We start from the raw sequence: 23,185 nt of genomic DNA on the forward strand, positions 1-23,185 counted from the left end.
GGAGACAAGACAGTTTGCAGCACTTTTAATACACAAAGGAAAAGGTGATAGGCTGGCGGGGTGACCAGCCTTCCTTCCACATACAGAGCTCAAGTCCAGATAGAGCCCAATTGGAAAATAAGTTATGGTTCACAGGGATGGAGAGCCAAGCTTGGCAGGAAACGCCATTCTCTTGTCAGCCAAGGAAGGGTGGATTCCATTTTCTGGAGACGAAAGGATAGGCGTAAATGTTTCTAGCATCTAGCAGATACCGGCCTTCAGCTAAGAAGGTAGAGTGGGCTAAGCCAGGCCTTCCGGCAAGGGGAGTAAAGCCAGGCAGTGCCCAGGGACAGCCCAGCCTATTCCCAGGGGGGCCAGGCAGGGCCGCCGGCAAGAGAACACCTGCGCTTGGCACGGTGGTCAACATTCATTCTAATCACACAGTCTGTCCTGCCCTTGATCCTTACAGCTTCCCCCAGACTCCTTGGTGCCTCAGAGAAAGCCAGCGACACACGATTCTGTGGTTCTCAACGGGTTTCTGACTATCAGCCCCTAACTGGTTCTTTCCAGCTCCTCTTGGGCTCCACTGCTTCTGTCTCCGTCTGGCCGACCCCAGCCACCCACCTGGTTTCAGAGCACATTCGCTTTCGCCAGCTCTGTGGCCTGGTGTGCCTGCAGCACTGCCAAAGCCTCCTCCACCTGTGGGACGCGAGTGTTGGAGGCGGGTTAGGGCAGCTGCCCAGCAGGGTCCCAGCAGAGCCCTAGCCTCCCGCTGCCTAAGCCTGCTAGGTGCTAGAAGTCCCCTCCCTCCATAGCGTTGCTGCTTGCTAGCGCCCCTGACAGAAACCCCACGGCCACCTTCTCAAGACCGATGTACGCTGCTGGACAGCTGGGAGCATCTCAACCCGATACTCAGAACTCAGCTCCTTGAACCCAACTCTCGTGCATGGAGCTGCAGAGAGGGAATCTGGAAGGGCTGAAACAGCCAAGGCCTTCTCCCACTCAAAGACCCAGCAAGTACTAGCTAGCATTCGCCAAAAGGTAAACGTCCAAGCCACAGTGCACTGGCTCATCTAGGAGAGGTCCTGGTGACGAGCCCTCCTGGCCTCGCAGGGCGCCCTGCCACCCAGGCCCCAGCCCACCTTGGCATTGAGGGACTCTGGGGACTCCAGCATGAGCAGAAGCTCCGAGTTGTCGATCTCTAGCAGCATGCCTGTGATCTTGCCGGCCAGCTGGGTGTGGGTGTTGTAGATCAGGGGGTACAGACGCTCACCTGTACGGAACACCTGGCCGATATCCCAGCAGCCCGGGGTGGGGGTGGGGGTTACTGTGGAAAGGAGGGCTGAGGCATCTGGGGGTCGTCCCAGAACTGCTCCTTCTAGGCTGTGTCCCTTGGCCTCACTGAGAACCTCTTTCCTGTTAAGTACGCAGAGCAAACCCTGCTTCGGAGCTAATCTGAAGAATCAAATTTGATGTTCTACATGAAGTAACGTATACAGAGTCTGACACAAACTCGGTGTTCAAAGACAACTCTTGTTCATTTTGCAAGAAATAGTTCCACCATACACTCTGAGATTCTAACCAAGACAGGCTAATGCTGAACTAGACTTTTTTGGGGCCGGAGGCAGGGGAGCCACATATGTAAGACAAATTCACCTACCCCCATCAGGCACTTCTAGTGACAGGGTCTAGCATGGGTGGTCAGCCCACTTCGGCAATGTAAGGAGGGTCTAGCAGGCTGGGGGGCTGGGGTGGCTTGAGTGGGAGGGGTTTTCCCAAAGAAAGTGAAGAGGTTTACAGGGAACTGCTAACAGAGCCTTCTGCCTCCATTAAGCCCATGCAGAATTTCCTGGGAAGTGGCAAGACCCCAAATGAGCTGAGGAAACAGGGTGGTGGCAATAAGGGGCCTTCAGAGAGGTTCTGGAAATCTTGGCGGCCACGAAGGAAGGAACCTGCCAACCAGGAGCAAACCTGTTCATTCACTGGACAGTTAGTGGCATCCTTTGGCAGGGCCTGCCATAGACACTGGGCTCAGGGTGAATGACAGGAAACTCACAGCCCAGCGGGGAGTATGTATTTGCCCACGGCACATTTATTTCTTGCCTCCTCCCTGCAGTGGGCACTGGGAGGTGGACCCCATGGGGTGACAGCCTCTTCCTGTTCAGGAGAGGTGAGGATCTGCAACACCCAGCGGCAGAACCCAAGACCACATCCCCTTGCTCCCAGCCCCAGATCTCCCCACAGCTGAGATCTCTCAAGCCTGTCAGGGGCTCTGAACAGCTCTGCTGTCCTGACCAGTGTTTTAACACAAGAGAGGGAGGGAGGCCGAGAGAGCAGAGGCGACCCGAGCAAGGTCACCCACCAGGTTGGTCAGCGGCAAAGCTGGACCTTGTCCGCCGGGCTGATCTCCACCCAGACTTTTACCCACCGGGCTGGCCAACTCTCAGCACCCCACTTCTGGCTCCAAAGTAGGGGGACCAGCCACTCACCAATCATCTGCTTTTGCTCGTGCAGCGGTGCAGCAGCCAGCATGGACGCGGTCAGGGGCTCCTGTCCCAGGATGCGCACGGCAGGCTCCTGGACCTGCACATGGGGCCGGGGACACATCCCTTAGCCACCAGACAGGCAGGGCCCCAAAACACTTACCCTGTCAGGTGAGCATAGGACCCCCAGAAGGCTCTGGAAGAGGGGGGCAGGGGGCAAAGTATGGACAATCGGGTGGGATCACATCCCTAGCGGGGGTACAGTGGGCCAGACACGCTCTAATTCAGATGCCTTCTGTGGTGCCAGGAACCTATAAAAAGGCCCCTGCCTGAACGTTGCCAAATGAAAGTCACACGTTACTCTTCACTTTGTGCCAAGTACTGCACTTTTTATCATGTAGCTTTATGGCCACATCCCCAGCATACCTCTGACCTTTCCACATTATGGTAACTTTAAAAGCATTTGGCTGCTTAAAGACTTCTCCTGTTCCTTTCTGCAAAGAAGAGTTTGAAGTATACACACTGAAATTCTAGACAGGATATAATGATGCCAAGTTTGAGACTTGGACAGGGGGAGGGGTGATAAATACATAGCTTTTTAACTTAATTACAGTAGATATTTTCAATTTTATAGATTAATCATATCCCTTAAATATTTAGCATATTTCTAGAATATTTTTCCTTGCTGCTCACTGCCGAATACTAAAAAAAAGAAAAAGAAAAAAAAAATCCAGATTAATTTTGATAATAACCCAGGCAGAGCAAATCAATAATTAATAAACCAAATGTGATCTTGGCCCTTAGCCTCCTTCTGTTAGTAAGGGTGATTGTTTCTTGATTGTACACGTCAGTAAGTGAAACTTCACAGATCAAGAAAAGAAAAAACAAGGTCCCAGAAAGGGCCAATGCCGTAGCCACAATTCTGAGCCAAGCCCCCCAGAGCCCAGACTAGAGGGCAGTCAGGCCGGCCTTACCCCATGGTTGTGTGTCGCTGAGGGATATCTGTGTGTCAGGAGAGGCCCACCTGGTGTAGAATATCCCACCCCGCTGGCTCCGGTGGTCTGGGTACCAATGTTGGCTGTAAGAGATAAGCAGGGGAGTTGGGGCCTGACAGCGATCTAAAGCCACAAAGCCTAAAGATGAGCGTTCACATGGAATCCCAGCGCCAGCTGTGAGACTGGCACACAGATGTACAAACATCTGCCGAATGAAGAGGTGTGTGCCTTACGGCCCAAATCTACCACCTTGTTCACGGCTGCTACAGTACTTGCTAAGGTTCTAAGCTGAGGCTAAGCCCTGGCATGTGAGATCTCATACATCTGCATGACAAGATGGGAGCACTCTTTGCATCCCTAAAGAAGAGGTGATCACCCTACGACCCAGCAATTGCACTGCTGGGGATTTACCCCAAAGATACAGATGCAATGAAACGCCAGGACACCTGCACCCCGATGTTTCTAGCAGCAATGTCCACAATAGCCAAACTGTGGCTTGGCCAATAGCCTTGGTGTCCATCGAAAGATGAATGGATAAAGAAGATGTGGTCTATGTATACAATGGGATATTCCTCAGCCATTAGAAACGACGAATACCCACCATTTGCTTCAACGTGGAGGCACCTGGAGGGTATTGTGCTGAGTGAAATAAGTCAATCGGAGAAGGACAAACATTATATGGTCTCATTCATTTGGGGAATATAAAAATTAGTGAAAGGGAATAAAGGGAAAGGAGAGAAAATGAACGAAAATTATCAGTGAGGGTGACAAAACAGGAGAGACTCCTAACTCTGGGAAATGAACAAGGGGTAGTGGAAGGGAAAGTGGGTGGGGGGTTGGGGTGACTGGGTGATGGGCACTGAGTGTTATGCTATATGTTGGCAAATTGAACCCCAATAAATAAAAATAAAAATAAATTTGAAAAAAAAATTTTAAAAAAAGAAGAGGTGATCAGATCCAGTAGTTAGCAAGGCCACAGAGCGAGCTGGCCACAGGAACTGGGTCGGTGGGACTCTAGGGTCCGCACACTAACTGCTATGCCATGCAGCCTCCAAAGTCAGCTCTGCTTTCCAAGAGGGCAAAGGACAGGGTCACGGTGGAGGCCAGTCCTGACCCTCCCCCAGCCCCCACCTGTGCCAACCCAGCACCAAGCCCCTGCCCCACCCTCCTCACACACCCATTCCTCTTGGCCCCACCCACACTCACCCACTCTTTGGGTGTGGGGCACCGGGGGTGGCACCTGGGTAGAGGCCTGCCTGACACTGCTGACCTGGGCCGGGGGGCGCCGCGACATGGCTGGTGGCCGGACCACTGAGGCAGCTGGAGTGTAGGTGGCTTGTGGCACAGAGAACATGGAGAGAAAGGTTGGCGGGGCAGGGCGATCCGAGTGGCACACTGCACCCTGAAGGTTCCAGGGGGAGACAGGGAATGGCGAGGGGGAACTCGAGCATTCTCAGCAAAAAGATGAGTGCGTTCACCTAGTCAGGCAACCCAGACTCCAGGGAAGGGGAACGTGTGGAAATCTACAGTTACAAAGCCAACTTGTTTCCACCCAGAGCCCCAGGAGGCACAGGTGCCAAGATCACACCCCTAGGCCCCCGGGACACTTCAAGTCAGGGCGAGCTCCGCTCCTGGAGGGGGCGTCCATCAGCAAGCGGGCCACAGGGGAGCCTCCTGACGGTCACAGAGCAGACAAGCCTTGGGAGCCAACCTGGAGAACGGCGACCCGCGCGAGCCTTTTGCCAGTTTGGCACTGCTTGGTGCTTTCTATACGCCTCATTCAGAAGAGGAAACTGGAGGTGAAGTGACCCCCCCCCTCCCGAGTTAAGACCTGGGAAGCAGCAGAGCCAGGCTCACCCCCAAAGCCTGTGTTCGCAGCCCCAGGCTGCACACTGCCCCAGGGGCCCGCCCACCTGCCACCTGCCAGGCTGAGGATTGGGGGGGGGGGGCACTCACAGGAGGGTCTCGGAGGCGGGGCCGTCCACCTGGGGGTGGGCTGCATGGGGAGGCCGGAGGCATAGTACGCAGCCTGGGCCGGAGGCTGTGGGGGAGAAGGCCAGCTGCTGGGGTCCGCAGCAGGTGAGAAAGCCACCCCCTCCCGGACTCCCCGGCCGGAATTCCACTGCCCCCTCTAGGGACCAGTGTGAGGCCCCACGAGCTGGGATGAAGCCCCCGCTGCCCAGCTCAGGCTGTCTGTCGTCAGCCCTGAACCCTCCAGGGTCTCAGGTTCAATCCTTGCCCCTCACTGGAGCCGGCAGCCCGAGAGTGGCATCAAATGGGCACACGCCTGCTCGGACCTGTGCCAGCCAAAGCTCCTGCTAAAGGGAGCAGGTGCATCCATCCCAGCAGCGGCCCAGGGCCGACACCTTTCTACTTCCTCCAAGTCCTGGGAGCTCCCTTCCCAAGCTGTGCTCCTCAGAACATGACCCCCGGCAGAGGCTGGCGGGCAGCCCACAAGCCAGGGCCCTGCAAGCTGCGGAAATGCCGCTCGCTCTCCGCTGGTTTGGGGAAGTCGTCATGCATCCCGGCATGCTAGGCCGGAACGGGGTGTGCAGGAGGTGCACGACAGCATCGAAAGCCAGGCTCGGGCAGCCCGGGGGGCTCAGCGGTTTAACGCCGCCTTCAGCCCAGGGCCTGATCCTAGAGACCCAGGATCGAGTTCCACGTCAGGCTTCCTGCATGGAGCCTGCTTCTCCCTCTGCCTGTGTCTCTGCCTCTCTCTCTCTGTCTGTCTCTCATGACTAAATAAATAAAATCTCAAAAAAAAAAAAAAAAAAAAAAAAAGCTAGGCTCCTTTCATTTAATGCATCATTTCTTCAAATTCATTTGACCAGAGAGAGTTGTTTTTTTTTTTTTTTTTTTTAGCATAACACAAATCTCTCCCTAGTGAGGAAGGGCTGTTTGACAGCCACACTCTTACACTCTTACCCCTCCTTTTACAGCTGGGGTTAAAATAGCCTGCCTGTTGAGGTGCCTGGGTGGCTCAGTGGTTGAGCATCTACCTTCGGCTCAGGTTGTGATCCCAGGGTCCTGGGATCAAGTCCTACATCAGGCTCCCCTCGGGGAGCCTGCTTCTCCCTCTGCCTGTGTCTCTGCCTCTTTCTCTGAGTCTCTCATGAATAAGTAAAATCTTAAAAAATAAAAACAAAAAAAAAATTTTTAAAGGCGGCCTGTCAAGTTTCCAGCAGAAACACGCCGAGAACCCACATCTCCCCGTGAAGCTGTCCTCCCGCTCTGCCTGGCTATCAGGGAAGGAGTGTGGGAGGGTGCAGGCAGGTCATCACCTGGGGCACAGAGGGCAAAAAGTAGCTGGTGGGCTGGTGGAAGGAGCCCAAGAGGGGGCCGCCCAGGGCCCGCACAGTAGAGAGGCGCTGCATGTACTGGTTGGTCAAGATGGCCTTCCGCTCCTCTTTGCGCTGGGCCAGTGCCACGTACAGAGGCTTGGTGCCCAAAATGCGCCCATTCATCTCTGTCACGGCCTTTGTCGCCTCTTCTGGAGAGGAAAAACACACAAAGCCAAACCCCTTGCTGTGGCCACCCTCTGTCATCACCTAAAAGCAAGACAAGACAAGGGCTGCTGGGGGTAGGGAAGGAAGACTCCTGGGTGCTGTGCTCCCCATCTCTCCCTCCTGCCCCCCTTCTGGGGGCCCAGCCTGGCACTGAGCAGGTCCAGGAGAAACCACCCACACCCAACATTGACTGAGGCCCACTGCATGCCAGATATGCCTTCTCACTTCATAGGTACCACCATCTGAACTGGGGCAGGGGGCACGCTCCATTCCCACTTCACAGGCATCAGAAGTGGGGCTCAGCCAAGAGTGACTTGGCTGAGACCAGGCTACTAGCTAAGCGGGGGCTGCTCCCTGTTCAACAAGACATTCCCCAGAGTCCGTGGGAACAGCTGCATTTCAGGATTTTTATCTGTACATTTTCTTTCTTAAATGATTTTCCTAAGCTGTGATGGAAAGCTGCTTTAAATAGAATCGGCCTTCATCACACAGGCTATGATGAAGTAAGGGGACAGTTTCAGGATGGTTAAAGATCTAAGAACACGGCAGGGTTCTTTAGCCAGAACCATAATCTTAAACACTTCATTTGAGGTCGCTGTAATGAAAATTTGCATTTTGACTACTCTCTTTTTTAAACCACCCATACGATTCTTTGGCTCATTTGAGAATTAGAGAAAAAAAAATGTTCCTAAGGATTTGTTTCCTAGAGATTCCAATTAAAAGGTAGATTTGTGTGGAATATAAAAAGGATTTAATTTATATTTTTGGTGCCTATCAATTTAGTCTATCAATTTTCTCTGTGGTAGAAATAAAAATCCTTATTACAACTAAAAAAAATAAAGTGACTTGTCCAGAGTCACCCAGCCTGTGGACACACATCAGCCAGGATTCAAACCCAATGCAGTGTTCTGGAAAACATCCACTGCCTCTACAAGGCACTGAGCCAAGCTCTTTAGGAGTCTGGGCAAGAGGTTCTTAGCTTTGTAATTTAAATAACCTTTTTTATTTTGGAATAACTTTAGATGTATAGAAAAGTTGCAAAAAATAATATGGAGTGACTGTCAGCCAGCTCATCCCAATGTGAACAAGGTGTATGTGTCAAAACTACGATGTTTCCATTGGGACAATACTATTAATTATTAGCCACAAAACCATTAACTGAACTGCAGGTCTCATTCAGCTTTCACTAGTTTTTCTAATATTATTTTTCTCTTCCAGGATTCAATCCACATTGCATTTATGGTTCGTAATCTTTTTTGGGGTCAAGACACTGGCCTGGCTCACACATTTGGATTTGAACTGACATACTTTTTAAATCTGCTCTAGTAAGAGCTTATGTTCTGGGGTGTCTGGGTGGCTCAGTGGGTTAAGCATCTTCCTTCAGCTTAGGTCATGATCCCAGAGTCCTGGGATCAAGTCCTGCATTGGGCTCCCTGCTCAGTGGGGAGCCTGCTTCTCCTCATTCTGCCTGCTGTTCCACCTACCCATGTTCTCTCATTCTGTCAAATAAAATCTTTAAAAAAAAAAAAACCTCATGTTCTACACCACTGATTTTCAAACTGCACTTTGCTACCCATTCACAAGGGGGCCTAAGAGTTCACAGATCCCCTCAAGGAGGCCAGTGGATAGAAGTCAGGGGGTCTGTGAATTCAGGTGGGAAAAAACAATGGCCTCTTTGTAGTCACAATAGAAGGGACTGCTGATGTGAAAACAGACGACAAAAATAGGGGAGTCTTGCCTGTGCTTGCGATTTTGTCAGAAGAAAATATTTTCCTATCACGTTAATTACTGCTGCCCTCAAAATATCATTTATGCTAATTGCTACGTCCCTAGATCGTATAGCTGGATACAATAATGAAGCACCTACTGCTGTCACCTAAGTATTTTGATAATTATGTTTCCACATAGTTGTTTTTCTGTAATCCTCTGAATTTTCTTTTATGAGTTGAAAAATATTCTCGGAAGAAATCTATAGGCTTTCATCAGCCCAATTTTCTTGGCACAAAAGTATTGTCTGAACAAGTTAATGAGAACTTCTGGTAGGTAGTAAATAATGATAAAATACATTTATGCAGCTTACTATGAATGTGATAGCATTATTAGCATTTTCTATGCCTTAACTTGTTTTCATAATCACTGTATTTTATATACAAGCAAAATCATATAAATATGTAAGCTTACATAAAATCTGCATTTTATACCCTAATTGATCAATTAACAAGACAGTAACACAACTCTGAGTGACCCAGCTTTTTACAATTCCCTTCACTCAAGGGGTCCTCAAGGAGGTTGGTGAATTGCCAGAAACCAGACACAATGTGTAAATAATAAGATCACTATTTCACAACTTATTGTGGGCAGGTGCTATACATGCAGGCTCTTTGGTGCTCAGGATACCTCTACGGTAGGGAATGTTGCTCCCATTTTACAGATGGGTAAAGAGAATCCAAAAGACAAAGTCACTTCCCTCAGATTCTATAGCAAGTTAATGTAGGACTAGGACCTAGTTCTAACTAGTTTCAACATCCCAGTTTTCAACCACAATACTACATAAAATACAGATTTGCTGGGAAAGAGGGCCCACAGCTTTTTTTATGATGCTTAAGCAAATTTACTGAGGTTTATTTACATGTCCTATAGCTCCATCGCAATTTTTTCAAAGGTCCTTAATTCAAAAATTGTTAGAGCCTTTTCCCTCAACACCAGGCTTCTTGAAGGACATTTAAAACTGGATTCAGGGGGATCCCTGGGTGGCGCAGCGGTTTGGCGCCTGCCTTTGGCCCAGGGCGCGATCCTGGAGACCTGGGATCGAGTCCCACGTCGGGCTCCCGGTGCATGGAGCCTGCTTCTCCCTCTGCCTGTGTCTCTGCCTCTCTCTCTATCTCTCTGTGACTATCATAAATAAATAAAAAAATTAAAAAAAAATAAAAATAAAACTGGATTCAGGGATGCCTGGGTGGCTCAGCGGTTATGTGTCTGCCTTTAGCTCAGGGCATGATCCTGGGGTCCCGAGATTGAGTCCCACATCGGGCTCCCTGCATGGAGCCTGCTCCTCCCTCTGCCTGTGTCTCTGCCTCTCTGTATGTGCCTCTCATGAATAAATAAATCTTAAAAAAAAAAAAAGCAAAAAAACCCAAAGTGGATTCAAGGGACACCTAGGTGGCTCAGTGGTTGAGCATCAGCCTTCAGCTCAGGGTGTGATCCTAGGGTCCCAGAATCAAGTCCCACATCAGGCTCCCTGCATGGAGCCTGCTTCTCCTCACTCTGCCTATGTCTCTGCCTCTCTCTGTGTGTCTCTTGTGAATAAATAAGTTTAAGAAAAAAAACTGGATTCAAGGGTACCTGGGTGGCTCAGTTGGTTAAGCGTCTGCCTTCAGCTTAGGTCATGATCCCAGAGTCCTGGGATCAAGCTCCGAGTCATTGGGCTCCCTACCCTGTGGGGAGCCTACTTCTCCCTCCGCCTGCCTTTCTCTCTGTCTGTCTCTCCCACTGCTTGTGATCTCCCTGCCAAATAAAATCTTTAAAAAAAATTTAAAAATAAAAAACATAAAATTGGATTAATAGGCAAAAGAACTTCTAGACCACTTCCCAAGAGCAACTATCACATCACATCACATCACATGTGCTGGTCTCCAGCCCTACCACTCACACTGATGTCTTTGAAAACTTCCTCATTCCTACCTGCAGCTTCCTACCTGCTCACTGCTAAGCCATGAGGGAAAAGGCTCTAACAATTTTTGAATTAAGGACCTTTGAAAAAATTGCGATGGAGCTATAGGACATGTAAATAAACCTCAGTAAATTTGCTTAAGCATCATAAAAAAGCTGTGGGCCCTCTTTCCTAGCAGTGCTTCTGCCACTGCCACTTCTTACAGGAAGCCCTCCTTCCTGTTCTCCTGAGCTACCCCAGCTCTGCCTCCAATACTCCCACTACACTACACAAACACCTAACAATAAACTGGAGTTGGTGATGCATCAGACTTCTCCGCTTGACTATAAGCTACTCAAAGGCAAGAACCACATCTAACTGGTTGTTCTACGCTTCCCAGAGGGCCTGGTAGGGCAGAAGGTACTTAAGCATGGCATGAGTGAACACAGGGTGATCTGAAAATCACCTGAGGAGCTTTTAAAATAAAATGCCCAGGCCCTACTCTGAGATCGTCATTCGATTTGTCTGACCCAGGTGTCTATCTTTAAGAGCTTCCAGGGGATTTTTTAAACATTTTATTTATTAATGAGAGACACAGAGAGAGGTAGAGACATAGGCAGTTCAGAAGACATAGGTGAAAGGTCACAGAGCTACTGAGTAGAACTGCCAATCATCACATTTCAGGTCTAAGTGGGCTAGGCACATGGTACGTGCTAAGTAAAAGGGGAAGAACCCAACCCTCTCATTTTCCAAATGGGGAATCTGAGGTCCAGAAGACACCAAAAGTTAGTGGGCATTCTGAGACATGAATTTCTAGAATCTGGCATACAGTAGGCACTCAATAAATGCTTGTTGAATGAACCAAGGTTACAGCGACCCCCAATGAGTCGAGCTGTGTGGCTAGGACTGGACTTCCACACTCTGCCCCTCCAGAGCAGACAAGGCTGCAGATGGACACCAAGCTCCAGTGAGGGTGGGGTGGGGTTAGACATAGCCTTCCAAATTCTAAAAGGAGTAGCCTCAGCTCCAACTCCCTGGAAGCCACGAGGGAGGGAGGGGTGTGCAGGCAGCAGAAGGACAGGAGGGGCAGTCTCTCTAGCCCTGTAGGTGCCCCCAGCCCTTACCTTAGCACTGGTGATCACTCCGTAGGGAGAAAACTCTTTTCTCAGCTTTTCGTCATCGATGGAGTCATCCAGGTTCTTAACATACAGATTCACACCCTAGAAAGAAAGGTTATTGCTGGGTGTGTCCCCCCCTATTCCAAGCCCCAGGCTGCCTTGTGTCAGGGGCCATCAGGGGCCTGGAAGCCCTGGCCACCAAGCCTGCTGTTTCCAGTCTTGCATGGCACTCATGCCCCCATCACTCAGCATGCCCATCATCTGGAAGCTGCAGCCCCCACAACCTCTAAAGCCAAGTTCCCAGAAGTGGGATTGCTGGAGGGAGGCTTCACATCCAGTCCCCTCCCCTCCACTCTCACACAGCAGCAGCTGTCACCGGGGATCTGTCACCTGGTAACGGGTCAGCCGATCCTGCTTCAGCTGCTCAAACCTGCGCTTCAGCTCACTCTGCCGTTCTACCCGCTTCTGGGCCCGGCCCACGTACAGCAGCCGCCCACTCACCTCCTTCCCATTCATGTCCATCACAGCCTGGGCAGAGAAGGGGCCAGAGTCCTCGGTAACCATGCCCCCCCCACCGACGTGGCCCTGGCCTCCCAGTCCCAGCGTCTGGGCCTCAAGGGGACCAACTGCAACCTAGGCCAGCCTTGTTCGCTGAGAAGAATTAGTACCAGGATGAAGCCCACAAAATCTCAGAGTAAGCCATAGATTTAAAAAATCTGGGGGCACCTGCGTGGCTCAGTGGTTGAGCGGTCACCTTTGACTCAGGTCATGATCCCTGGGTCCTGGAATCGAGTCCCACATCAGGCTCCTTACAGGGAGCCTGCTTTCCCTCTGCCTGTGTCTCTGTCTCTCTGTCTCATGAATAAATAAATAAAAATCTTAAAAAAATAAATTTGATGGAAGCTCTATTTTAAAAAATTGAAATAAGCAAAGTTTCCCATATTTCACATTTAGGTTCTTAACTCCCTGATTATCTAAATGAAGCAGCAAGCAGAATTCTTGCAAAATGGCACAAGTGCATAATTAACAGCCTTCACTTCATGTTGGATTTCACAGCAGAAAGATTCTGTTTTGCTAACTATGAGGGCTTTCGTTTTTAAGAAACATGCCTTAACCCTTTATCCTTTTTCATTTCTTCAGTTAGCTGCCCTAAGACTGCCACATTCTAAATTATCAGTGGCTGTGAATGCACAAAACCCTACATCTTCTACAAGACGTGCAACTTCTCTTAATGCACGTGAACTGAATTTAGATGGACTTACCTGAAAAAAAAAAATCAGCAAAAGGTAGACTCTTGTGTATCAGCTCAATAGTCAGGAGTAGACACTAGCATTGATGAGGAGAAATGTTTGAAAGGGGACTTTTTAAAGTAAGCTCTATGTCCAAACATGGGGCTTAAACTAAGGGGGAACTGACTTTTTATGCAGTCAACTAGTTGGTAAGTGTTTTCATATAATGCTGCTTCCCTACCTAAACATGCAAATCCATGTAAATAAACTCTCAGGCCCCAAGAACTGCTATTTCTACAACAGTCTTAAAAGATCACTGCCTGAGTTTTCTATTCTGTTCCATTGATCTATGTGTCTGTTTTTGTGCTAGTACCATACTGTTTTGATGACTACAGTTTTGATTACTCAGCCACAAAAAAGAATGAAAGCTTGCCATTTCAAGGACACGGATGGAGCTAGAAAATATAATGCTAAGCAAAATAGAGAAAGATAAAGATCACATGATTTAATTCCATAATGTAGGTGGAGTTTAAGAAAACAAATGAGAGAAGGGGGAAAAAAAGAGAGGGAGGCAAACCAAGAAACAGACTTCGTTGTAGAGAACTGATGGTTAGCAGAGGGGAGGGGGTGGGGTAGGTGAAATAGGCTAACACGGTGTAATATTAGTTTCAGGTGTACAATATAGTGATTCAACACTTCCATACAACAGCAGGTGCTCATCAAGTGCACTCCTCAATCCCCATAACCTATTTAACAAGAATTCATTTTTTTAAGAGTAATATTCCAATGTGTATAAGTATATATATATATATACACACACACACACACACATGCATGCACACACACACAGACACACCCCCCCCACATCTTCTTTATCCATTTGTCACTTGATGGACATTTTGGGCTGATTCCACAATTTGGCTGTTGTAAGTAATGTGGTTATAAACATCAGGGTGTGTTGGAATTGTTGAATGACTATATTGTACACTTGAAACTAATACAACACCGTAAAACAAATTTACACTCCAGAAAGTAAACAAGTCATTACCAAAGTAATGTAAGTAAGACCTTGGAGTCTATGGACCTCTGAAGCTCCACCCACCTACTCCAACTCATCATTTCACAGTTGAGAAAACCAAAGCCTAGCGAGAGGGTGGGATTTGTCCAATGATACATAACAGGTCACCTTTTCAAAGGGGCCATTCACTTAAGAGCAAAACTTCATAGTCAGAAAGAGCTGGTTCTATCCCAGTGTTGCCTCTTACCAGCTATAACCTTGTGGCACCTGGTAATAACTGTTGAGTCCACCCTGGGGGAGCAGAGAGGAGAGTGTATGCAGCGATTAGCACAGTGCTTGGCTCATGGTAAGTGCTCTGTGAGAAGTGGCTGCTATCAAGAAGGCACTGGGTCAGATTTCTAGCCAGAATCCACAGTGAGCTGAAATCCCCCATGTCCAATGGTCTTAAGGGGGCAGCAGCTGGGGAAAGAGCTTTAGGGTGGGAAGCCAAACGGGAAAACATTACTTGAGCTATGTCACCATGAGACCTTGTTCTGTTCACTTGTTCAGCCAATAAGTATCTGGTACCTACTGGCAGGTGCAACACTAGAGACTTAGCAGTGAAACGAGATCCAGTCTCTACCCTCAGTCCTATACATGGAGATCTGTGTTACTGATGGAAAGAGGCAGAGGGGCACCTCACCAGAAGCATGAGAACAGGAGAGGCTTCTCGGAGGAGGGAAAGTATAAGTAGAAACCCACAGGGTAAGCAATAAGTAGTCTAAAGCCACACTGTCCAACATGGTGATCACTAGCCACATGTAGCTATTGAGCACTTGGAATATGGCTAGTCTGAGTTGACATGTACTAGGAGCACCAGATTTCAAAGAATTGAAATCTGCCACATTCTATACCGAAAGAGGGGAATGTAAAATATCTCAATTTTTATATTGAGTACACATTAGAGGGATCATTTCAGTATGTTAAGTTGAATGAAATATTATTAAAATAGGGTTTTTGTTTACCCTTTTTAATGTGACTATGTTAAATCTCACATGTGGCTCCCATTATATTTCTATTGGACAGTGCTAATCTAAAGATCAAGAGAAGGGAAAGGTTTTGAGAAAAAGCATCTGCAAAGACCTGAGAGCAAAGAACAACCTAGCACTTCCCCTCCCCAGCCTCAATCCCCATCAATTCAAGAAGAGGGCAGTGGCTATCTTAGATGCCCCTCTACCTCCCATGTGTGGCAAGAATCTATGAAAAGCAGTCAGTCTTGGGCTTGGAAGCAACCAAAGGAGGCTAAAACTTTCTGCCTTTGCCATAGGTGGGAAGGGCCCTGAATGGTGTGGGCCCAGGCTGGGGAGTGACATTCTTCTTTTCTATGGCAGCTGGAGCCCTCTGTTCCTGATCTCCTTTCTTCCTAGTGCTGGCATGGTACCTCCTCCATGAAACAGAGCCGTGGGGAGACTCTTACCTTCTGGGCTTCCTCATGCTTCTGAAAGTTGACAAAGCCGAAGCCCCGGGAGTGGCCGCTGTCATCCCTCATCACCTTCACACTCAGCATCTTTCCTGGGAAGGGCCAACCTGGCTCAAAGGGGAGTTTGGGAGGCCCCAAGATGTGCCCTTCCCTTCCCCCCCAGTGTGGCTTTAGACTCCTCAGTGCTTCCTCCAACTCCTCAGGAAGCCCAGAAAGGCCCCTCCTCCCAGCCCAACCTGGGGAGAGAAGACAAAGTGATCCCCACTTCCCTTGGGGAATACGCCCACCAAACCCGGAGAAGAGGTCCTGCAGGCCCTGCTCATCCACATCCACATGGAGGTTCTTCACATAAATGTTGGTGAATTCCATGGCCCGAGCTCCCAGCTCCGCTTCCCGCTCCCGTCGAGACTTGAAGTGGCCCACGAAGCTGCAGACACAGGACAGGGTAGGCAGCTGCCAGCCATCAGCCACCCCCATCCCACCCAGCAACCTGGGTCACTTGGGTCAATTGTGGCCAGCCTCTAAGGCCCCTGTATCCCTCATCAGGAGACTGGGCAGGGCAAGACTCTTTAGATGGAACACTTCCAAGGCCAGACCACTTCCAACAGCCAGGATTCTATGTTCTGGCATAGGTTAAGAAGATTTCATTCATTCCTGTGACACATGCACAGGAACTCCTATATACAGCTGAGTGCACAGGAGAGAAGGGCAAGAGTGAACTGGACAGTCATACAGATGAGGACCTGAATCCTCACTCTGCAGTTGCCTCGCGGTGTGACCCTGGGCAAGTTACTTAACCTCTCTGAGCCTCAGTGTTCATTCTTATAAAACTGCGGATTAAGGGTGCCTGGCTGGCTCAGTCAGTGGAGCGGGTGACCCTTGGCCTCAGGGCAGTAAGTTTAAGCCCCATTTTTTTAACTTTAAAAAAAAAAAAAAGAGATGAAACTCCGATCACAGGCATTTGCTTATTCATTTAACAGGTCCTAGATGTACCAGGGAAGCAGTGGTGAGAGAATCAGACATGATTCACACCAGAGTTACTATGGGGAGAAAGCAGGGCCTGAAAATTATTAAGTTTTCAAAATCATAATTTCCAAGTTCATGTACACACATCTAGGAGAATATCCTAGATTAAGAAGAAAACATAAAGACTCAATGGTGTCTATCGCACACTTAGCACAAACAAGTCATAGCTGGCACTAAAAATTAAAAAACACAGAACGGCAAAGATGAAGCCGGCGATCCGTAGCTAACAAAGATCACATCCTTCTGAGAACAGAGGAAGGCCCGCCAAGGCTCAGCTTCGTTGACTGGAGCCTCCCCTGAGATGCTCTGGACAACGTATTCTCATTGCGTCCATCTTCCAGCTCAGAGCCTCCTTCCTTCCCTCCGTGGTGCTGAGCTTGGGGCTGGCGGTCCAGGCGCAGATTCCAAAGGCGGGGAGGAGAATGGCCAGAGCAGATTCTCTCCAGCATCTGCAGCTCGGCTGGCCCACCAGAGAAGCCAGAGGGGGGTGGCGCACTCACACGTGTGAAGATAGCAGGCTACGCTCGGGCCTGATTCCCTTCCTGCCCCCCAAACCCCATGAAAACACAATGAGAGTTTAAGAACAAAACACAATGAGGTTTAAGAACAAAATTCATGGCAAAGCCAAGAAGGTTGGAAAACAGACAAAAATCACAATCCAGTGGTGACCTGGCCGTCAGCTGTTCCCACTGGAATTTCAAAATCCCCTTACAGCTCAGAGCAATCCCCTTGGGAATATCAGCAGCCCCATTCTTGCTCAGGGAAAGGGAGCTCCTGAGGGCAGTCACGCGGCCAGCAGAGTTCTGGCTGCGGCTCTGTGTCTCTGTGCCCGGTGCCCGTGAGCGGTGACGGGCAGCCCTGTCCCCTGCAGCCGCGGCGCCCACGCCCCACCACTCACACTTTTCGATCATTCAGCAGCATCCCGTTCATGGTGGTGATGGCCTGCTGCGCGGCTTCATGGGTCTCAAAGTGGACGAAGCCAAAGCCTCGGGAGCCATGATCGTCACATACCACCTGGGTCACAGGGGAAAAGGACAAGGTGGAAGGGGTGGGCACCCAACAGAGGGTTTGGGTACAAGAGAATGGCCAGGTTAAGGAATGACTACTGTCTCAGGGCTTACTCTGTGCCCCACACAGGGTCCCTCCACACTCAGCTCTAGCCCAGGTCTTCCATCCAGATTTAATCACGGGGATCCCTGGGTGGCTCAGCGGTTTAGCACCTGCCTTTGACCTGGGGCATGATCCTGGGATCCTGGGATCGAGTCCCACATTAGGCTCCCTGCATGGAGCCTGCCTCTCCGTCTGCCTGTATCTCTGCCTCTGTCTCTCATAAATTAAATATTTTTTAAAAAATCACGTTTACCAGGGCCCCACTCCAGGCCAAGCACTGGCTAAGGGGGTCACATATTTATCTGGTCCTATTTGCTATTAGAGCCCCTCCAGGCAATTCTCAACCTCTGAGCCCCAGCTGCCTGATTGGGGAAAAATGGGAATAAATGACTCATCCAAGGTCACTAGCCATCAAAGTTTCTGATTATTCTAACTATCACTTAGATGATAAATGGAGGTGGGAGGGCAGGTGGCCTTTCAATGTTGTGAAGATGACCAGACTAACATACATGCACAACAAGCCTAGAAGGTAGTTCTACCACTGTCCCCTTTTAGAGGAAGCCGAGGTATGGATAGATTACACAGCTGGCCCGAGGTCACACTGCTAGGATGTGGAAGAGGCAGGATTCGAACCCTGGATGGTCAGCAGTAAAGTCCTATATCTGACCGACTGTGTTGTGCTGACTCTTTGCTCAGCAGCTGGCTGGACTTTACAGGTCTAGCACTCTTCCCATCATGCTACAGAAACCTTTTCCAGGCAGCCACATGGTATTGTTCTCTATCCTGAGCCTCTGACTACATGGCTCACTAGGCTTTCCCTCCAGAGCCCAATTTCCAGCTTTTCCCAAAAGTCTCACTGTCTCCGACCAGCAGCCTGAGAGCTCCTGGGGTAGGCCGCACACTGTGTGTGCCTGTATCTGACGTGGGCCACAACCACAACAGGTCCTCATGAGGCCTTGGAGACTCGCCCCAGTCACATCTAGCCTTCTGTCCAATTCTCAGTGGCCCAGAGGAAGCCTCAAGGCTTGACTGCCCTAATGGCCTTAATTAGCAGCCTTCCCGTACTGCTACTGAAGCTTATCCTGTCATTTCCATTGTCCTCTCTCCCTGAATCTGGTCTCACAACTTGCTTTGGCCAACAGAATGCAGCGGATGCAAAGGTGTGCCAGTTGCGAGCTTACATCTCAAGAGGCCTGGGGAGCTTCCACTTGGTCTCCTGGGACACTGTCACTGCCATGAAACTAGTCTGGCTAGCCCACTGGAGCAGGAAAGACCACAGGGAGGAAAGCCGACCACCCTCTAGAAGCAGAACCAGTCAGCTTGCAAGGGGCACATGAGAGAGCCCAGTGGAGAGCAGAACTGCGCAGCTGAACATAGCCCGGACTGCCAACTGCAGAACTAGGAGCTAAATAAAGTCTTCGTGTTGACAGCCTCTAAGCTTTGGTGTTGCTTATGCAGCAAGAGCTGACTGATACACAGGTGACTTCTGATGGATCCTTCCAGAGAACTGGAATAACTACCTGCCCCCCAACCCCCGGAGCTGCAGGGAACAGACATATGGGCTGTGAAGCGAGGCTCTGCTTGGGATCCCTCTGCCACACAAGTATTTATTTGACACAGCCCCTCCCCGGCAAGGGGACACACCCACCTTACAAGAGAGAATGTTCCCAAAGGTGGAGAAGGTGTCATACAAGGCCTTGTTGTCAATGGAGTCCTCCAAGTTCTTGATGAAGATGTTGCCCACGCCCGACTTGCGCAGTCCTGGGTCTCGCTGGGACCACATGATGCGGATGGGCTGGCCTTTGATCACTTCAAAGTTCATCGTGTCCAGTGCCCGCTCCGCTGGATGGGAAGAGGAGAGAAACGAGCAAGTAAGGGTATTTCTTTCCCTGAACCCTGAGGTGCTTCACTGGGAGGGAAAAAAAGGGAGAAAGAAAGTGTCACTGTCTGGGTCTGACTTGAGAGAAGAGCCTGAAGCCTCAGGGGCAGACACGCAGAAAGAATGAATGTGCATGGCCCTCCACCCACCTTCCCACTGGGGTCTCATGTAGCTTCTCACAACAGCCACAGGAGCATGGGTTCCTATCCCCCCTTCACAAAGTAAAAACTGAGGCTCATAAAGAGGGAAGGATCAGTGGTGGGGCAAGGTCTTCTGCAGTTTTGAAAGCACACAGAGGAGATGAAAATGGAACGGAGGGCTCAGAAGACAAAGAATTGCAGCAGTTAGGGAGGAAAAAAAAAAAACTCAAAGCTCAGAGGTGCCAGGAGGCAGCGTTGAGATTCAATCCCAAGTATTAGGGCTTTGGGGGAAGAACACCTCTCTGAGCTCATTTCTTCACCCGTGAAGTGGGGATGATGAGACTATACTACCCTATTTCCATGTCTTACTATCTACCTCCAGGTGCTTGGACAGGTTGAAAATTAAATATGTAATAAGGCGCCTTATACTTTGCGCTTGGCACACAATGGGAGTTTAGTAAATGGTAGTGTGTCTGCATACAGCAGCCTATGCCCATCCCCCTGCCACTGCAATAGCCTGTTCCCTCCCAGCTAAGAGGAAAAGTCCTTTCTCTTCCCCAGAGCTCAATTTGTCTCATCTGTGAAGTCTGGCAAAAAGGTCAGAGGTGCAGGGCTTGGCAGAAGAGGTTAGAGGCAGTGGTGGGTGAAGCAAAGAAGCCTCTCTGGAATCCAGCGCAGTCACCTGCTGGGGAAACAGGGAGAACCACCCCAGCAAATCCTCTTTTAGGAAACCTTCCCACCCACCCAGGAGACCCAGAGTAAGAGTGGCGTTGTTTGGATTTGGCCGGAGCAGCCCTTTTGGTTTTTTTCAGGAGTTTTACGCCTCAGTGTTATAGTTGCCATTATTTTTCTCAAGTTTGCATTTATCGAGCCCTTACGATGCACCCAAGGATACTGGAGATGCTCCAGACGTAGCTCACTCCTTCCACGCTCTTGGGGAATAGGCCTTAGTTAGCCCCACTGCACAGGCAGAGAGGAGGTGCGGAGTGTGAACCCTTGCCAAGCTCACAGCCTGGTGGCAAAACCCGGTGTGCTCCATCTTTACCCTCCCCACCGTCAAAGAAAGTGGGGCCTAACCACCCGGCAGGCTCTAAGCAATCCTGGTTTCAGGGCCTGGAGTGGAGGAGACTTGGGGTGCCAACTCAGGTCTGGAGGCCGGGAAAGGTGCGAGCCCGCGGCCCGGCTCTGGCGGCTTCTCCACTCATCACCTGCATCCTCACCAGGTGCGTTGACTCTCTCGTCCTCCCCAGTCCTCCCCGCGGCTCTGTAAGGCAGGTACCGCCCCGTTTTCCAGACAGGCAGCTGGAACTCAGAATGGCTGAGTAATTGCTCAAAGCCACGCAGCTGCGGCCTTGCTAATCCCGAGGTCGGCCTGACCCCAAGGCCCGGTCTCCACTGAGCCTTAATATTTCTCCTCTGTAAAACGCAGCACCAGAAAACACACAGTAGGCGCACACTTATTGCTCGTTCCTGTCCCAGGGGCCTCTCGGGGACAGGGCCTGTATCTCTGGGCCTCAGTTTCCCTGGCTGCAAAATGAGAGATGCAGGAGCAGCCGGAGATGCCAGCGGGGCCCGAGCTGCTGTGGGTGGGTGGGGCGTCGCGGCGTCCGTCGGTCCGTCCGTCGGTCCGTCCGCCCCCGCCCCGGGCTCACCGTCGGCCGGCTGCTGGAAGTTGATGTAGGCGTAGCCCAGCGAGCGGCGGGTGGCCACGTCGCGGCACACGCGGATGGACAGGATGGGGCCGGCGGGCGAGAACTTCTCGTACAGCATGGCCTCGGTCACGTCGGGGTGCAGGTCGCCCACGTAGAGCGAGGCGAGCGGGTAGCCCGGGCCGCTGGCGTTCATGGTGGGAGCCCAGGCGCGGCGCCGAGGCCCTGCCCCCCAGCGGCCGCCCCTCCCTTTAGCCCCCGCCCCGCGCCCACCTGGGACCCCTCAGGCGCTCCCGGAGCCCCAGGTGGGGCCGCCCGACCCCGCCCCCCGCGGGGACGCGGGTGGAGACTGCGCGAGGCTCGTTCCAAGCTTTCGGGGCCTCTGGGCCCACTTCCCTCCCCGACCGGTCTCCTGGGGGTGGAGGGCCCGGGTGCACTGCGGGCGTCTCCCAGGCGAACAGTCCCGAACCCGACACCCAACTTCAAAGCCGGTGCAACCTGCCCGCCCCCCCCGCCCCCCCAAGGAGTCTTTTTCTTATGACGGCCCAAACCCAGCACACCCTCTGGAACCAGCTTTACGACTCGGGGTTGAAGGCTCCACTCTGAGTCCAATTCCTCAACATAGTTCTTTTTCTTTTTTTTAAAGATTATTTATTTATTCATGAGAGACAGAGAGAGAGAGAGAGGCAGAGACACAGGCAGAGGGAGAAGCAGGCTCCATGCAGAGAGGGAGCCTGACGTGGGACTCGATCCCAGGTCTCCAGGATCACACCCCGGGCTGCAGTCTGCACTAAACCACTGCGCCACGGGGGGCTGCCCTCAACGCTAGTTCTTGTCCGGTCAAGATCCTTTCCAGGATATTCCTGGGTTTTTTTGTTTTTGTTTTTTGTGTTTTTTTTAGAGCGATTGGGGCGGGGAGGGGTTAGAGGAAGGAGAATCCTCCACGCTGGGTGTGGAGCCCAACTAGGGGTTGGGTCCCACAACCCTGAGATCATGACCTGAGAGGAAAGGAGTCAGATGCCCAACCCACTGAGCCACCCAGGCAGCCCCCGCCCCCCCCCCCCCCGCTTCCCCCCAAGTTTCTTTTTTTTTTTCCCAAGTTTCTTTTGACTAAGCTTTTCCATCTGCTTCCCATCAGGAAGGGTCACTACTGCTCTATGGAGACAGTAGGGCCCTAACAGTACAAGGCAGTGGGGGATGGCCCCAAGCTGAGCTTGCAGTCTCAACCTACCCATGGTGTGGGGGGCATTTAAAAGAAAATGCCAGTGCACTGTGGGCCAGTAATTCTTCCCAGGACTGCCCCTTGCCTCTCACAGGGACTCTTTTGGTTCCCTACCACTGCGAAGCAGGTAGCCTCCCACTAACCTTTGCTTGGGTGTGATTTCAACAGGTTAAACAGCTCAGAAGCTAGTCTACTTGTGCAGCATACAGGAGCAAGCAAGCAGCAGACTAACAAATCTTGGGCTGAAAAGTACCCGGATTTTTCTATCACCTTATGGGTGTGGAAGTTTTGAGCAGAGGGGGCAAATGCCATGAGGACACAGAGCTGCAGGTCCCAAGAAAGTGTTAGAACACAGGACGGACTGGGAGAACCCCGAGGACGACCAAGCCTCACGCAAACATCTCTCAAAGGCTTGGTATACATTTCAGGGTTAAAAAGAGGGTGTGTATGTCTTAAATGGCATGCAAACTAACTTTCCAGAGCAAATCTTAGAGATTTAGCTACAAAAGCAGTGTAACACCTAGATGGTTTTTTGTGGAGGGTTGGGAGTGGCTGTTTATTAATGGTTATTTCTGCCCCTTTACAAACACCTTGACTTCTGGTTCAAAACAGGATGAAATAAAGATGTTCCCCACTTTGAAAAAAGAGTAGAGCCAAAAGGAAGTGTGGTCAGAAGAGGTAGCTGGTTCTGGCAGTGATACAGATGGCGCCATACATTAG

General features: G+C 50.6%; 1 protein-coding gene across 1 annotated transcript; it reads right to left on the reverse strand.

The window, feature by feature from the left end:
• Positions 1-3: 3 nt before the first annotated feature.
• On the reverse strand, positions 4-19,409 carry PABPC1L (poly(A) binding protein cytoplasmic 1 like). The gene is made up of 14 exons (XM_072735752.1): positions 19,224-19,409; positions 17,364-17,479; positions 15,727-15,866; positions 15,437-15,531; positions 12,124-12,261; positions 11,740-11,835; positions 6,742-7,008; positions 5,414-5,498; positions 4,664-4,792; positions 3,437-3,540; positions 2,469-2,562; positions 1,122-1,252; positions 604-678; positions 4-203 (listed from the first exon to the last, which is right to left on the reverse strand). The coding sequence occupies exons 1-13, from the start codon at positions 19,395-19,397 to the stop codon at positions 610-612; spliced, it is 1,638 nt and encodes a 545-aa protein (XP_072591853.1). The 5' UTR covers positions 19,398-19,409; the 3' UTR covers positions 4-203; positions 604-609.
• Between the last annotated feature and the right edge of the window lie 3,776 nt (positions 19,410-23,185).

Source organism: Vulpes vulpes, chromosome 14 (genome assembly GCF_048418805.1).
Source record: "Vulpes vulpes isolate BD-2025 chromosome 14, VulVul3, whole genome shotgun sequence".
NCBI lineage: Eukaryota > Metazoa > Chordata > Mammalia > Carnivora > Canidae > Vulpes > Vulpes vulpes.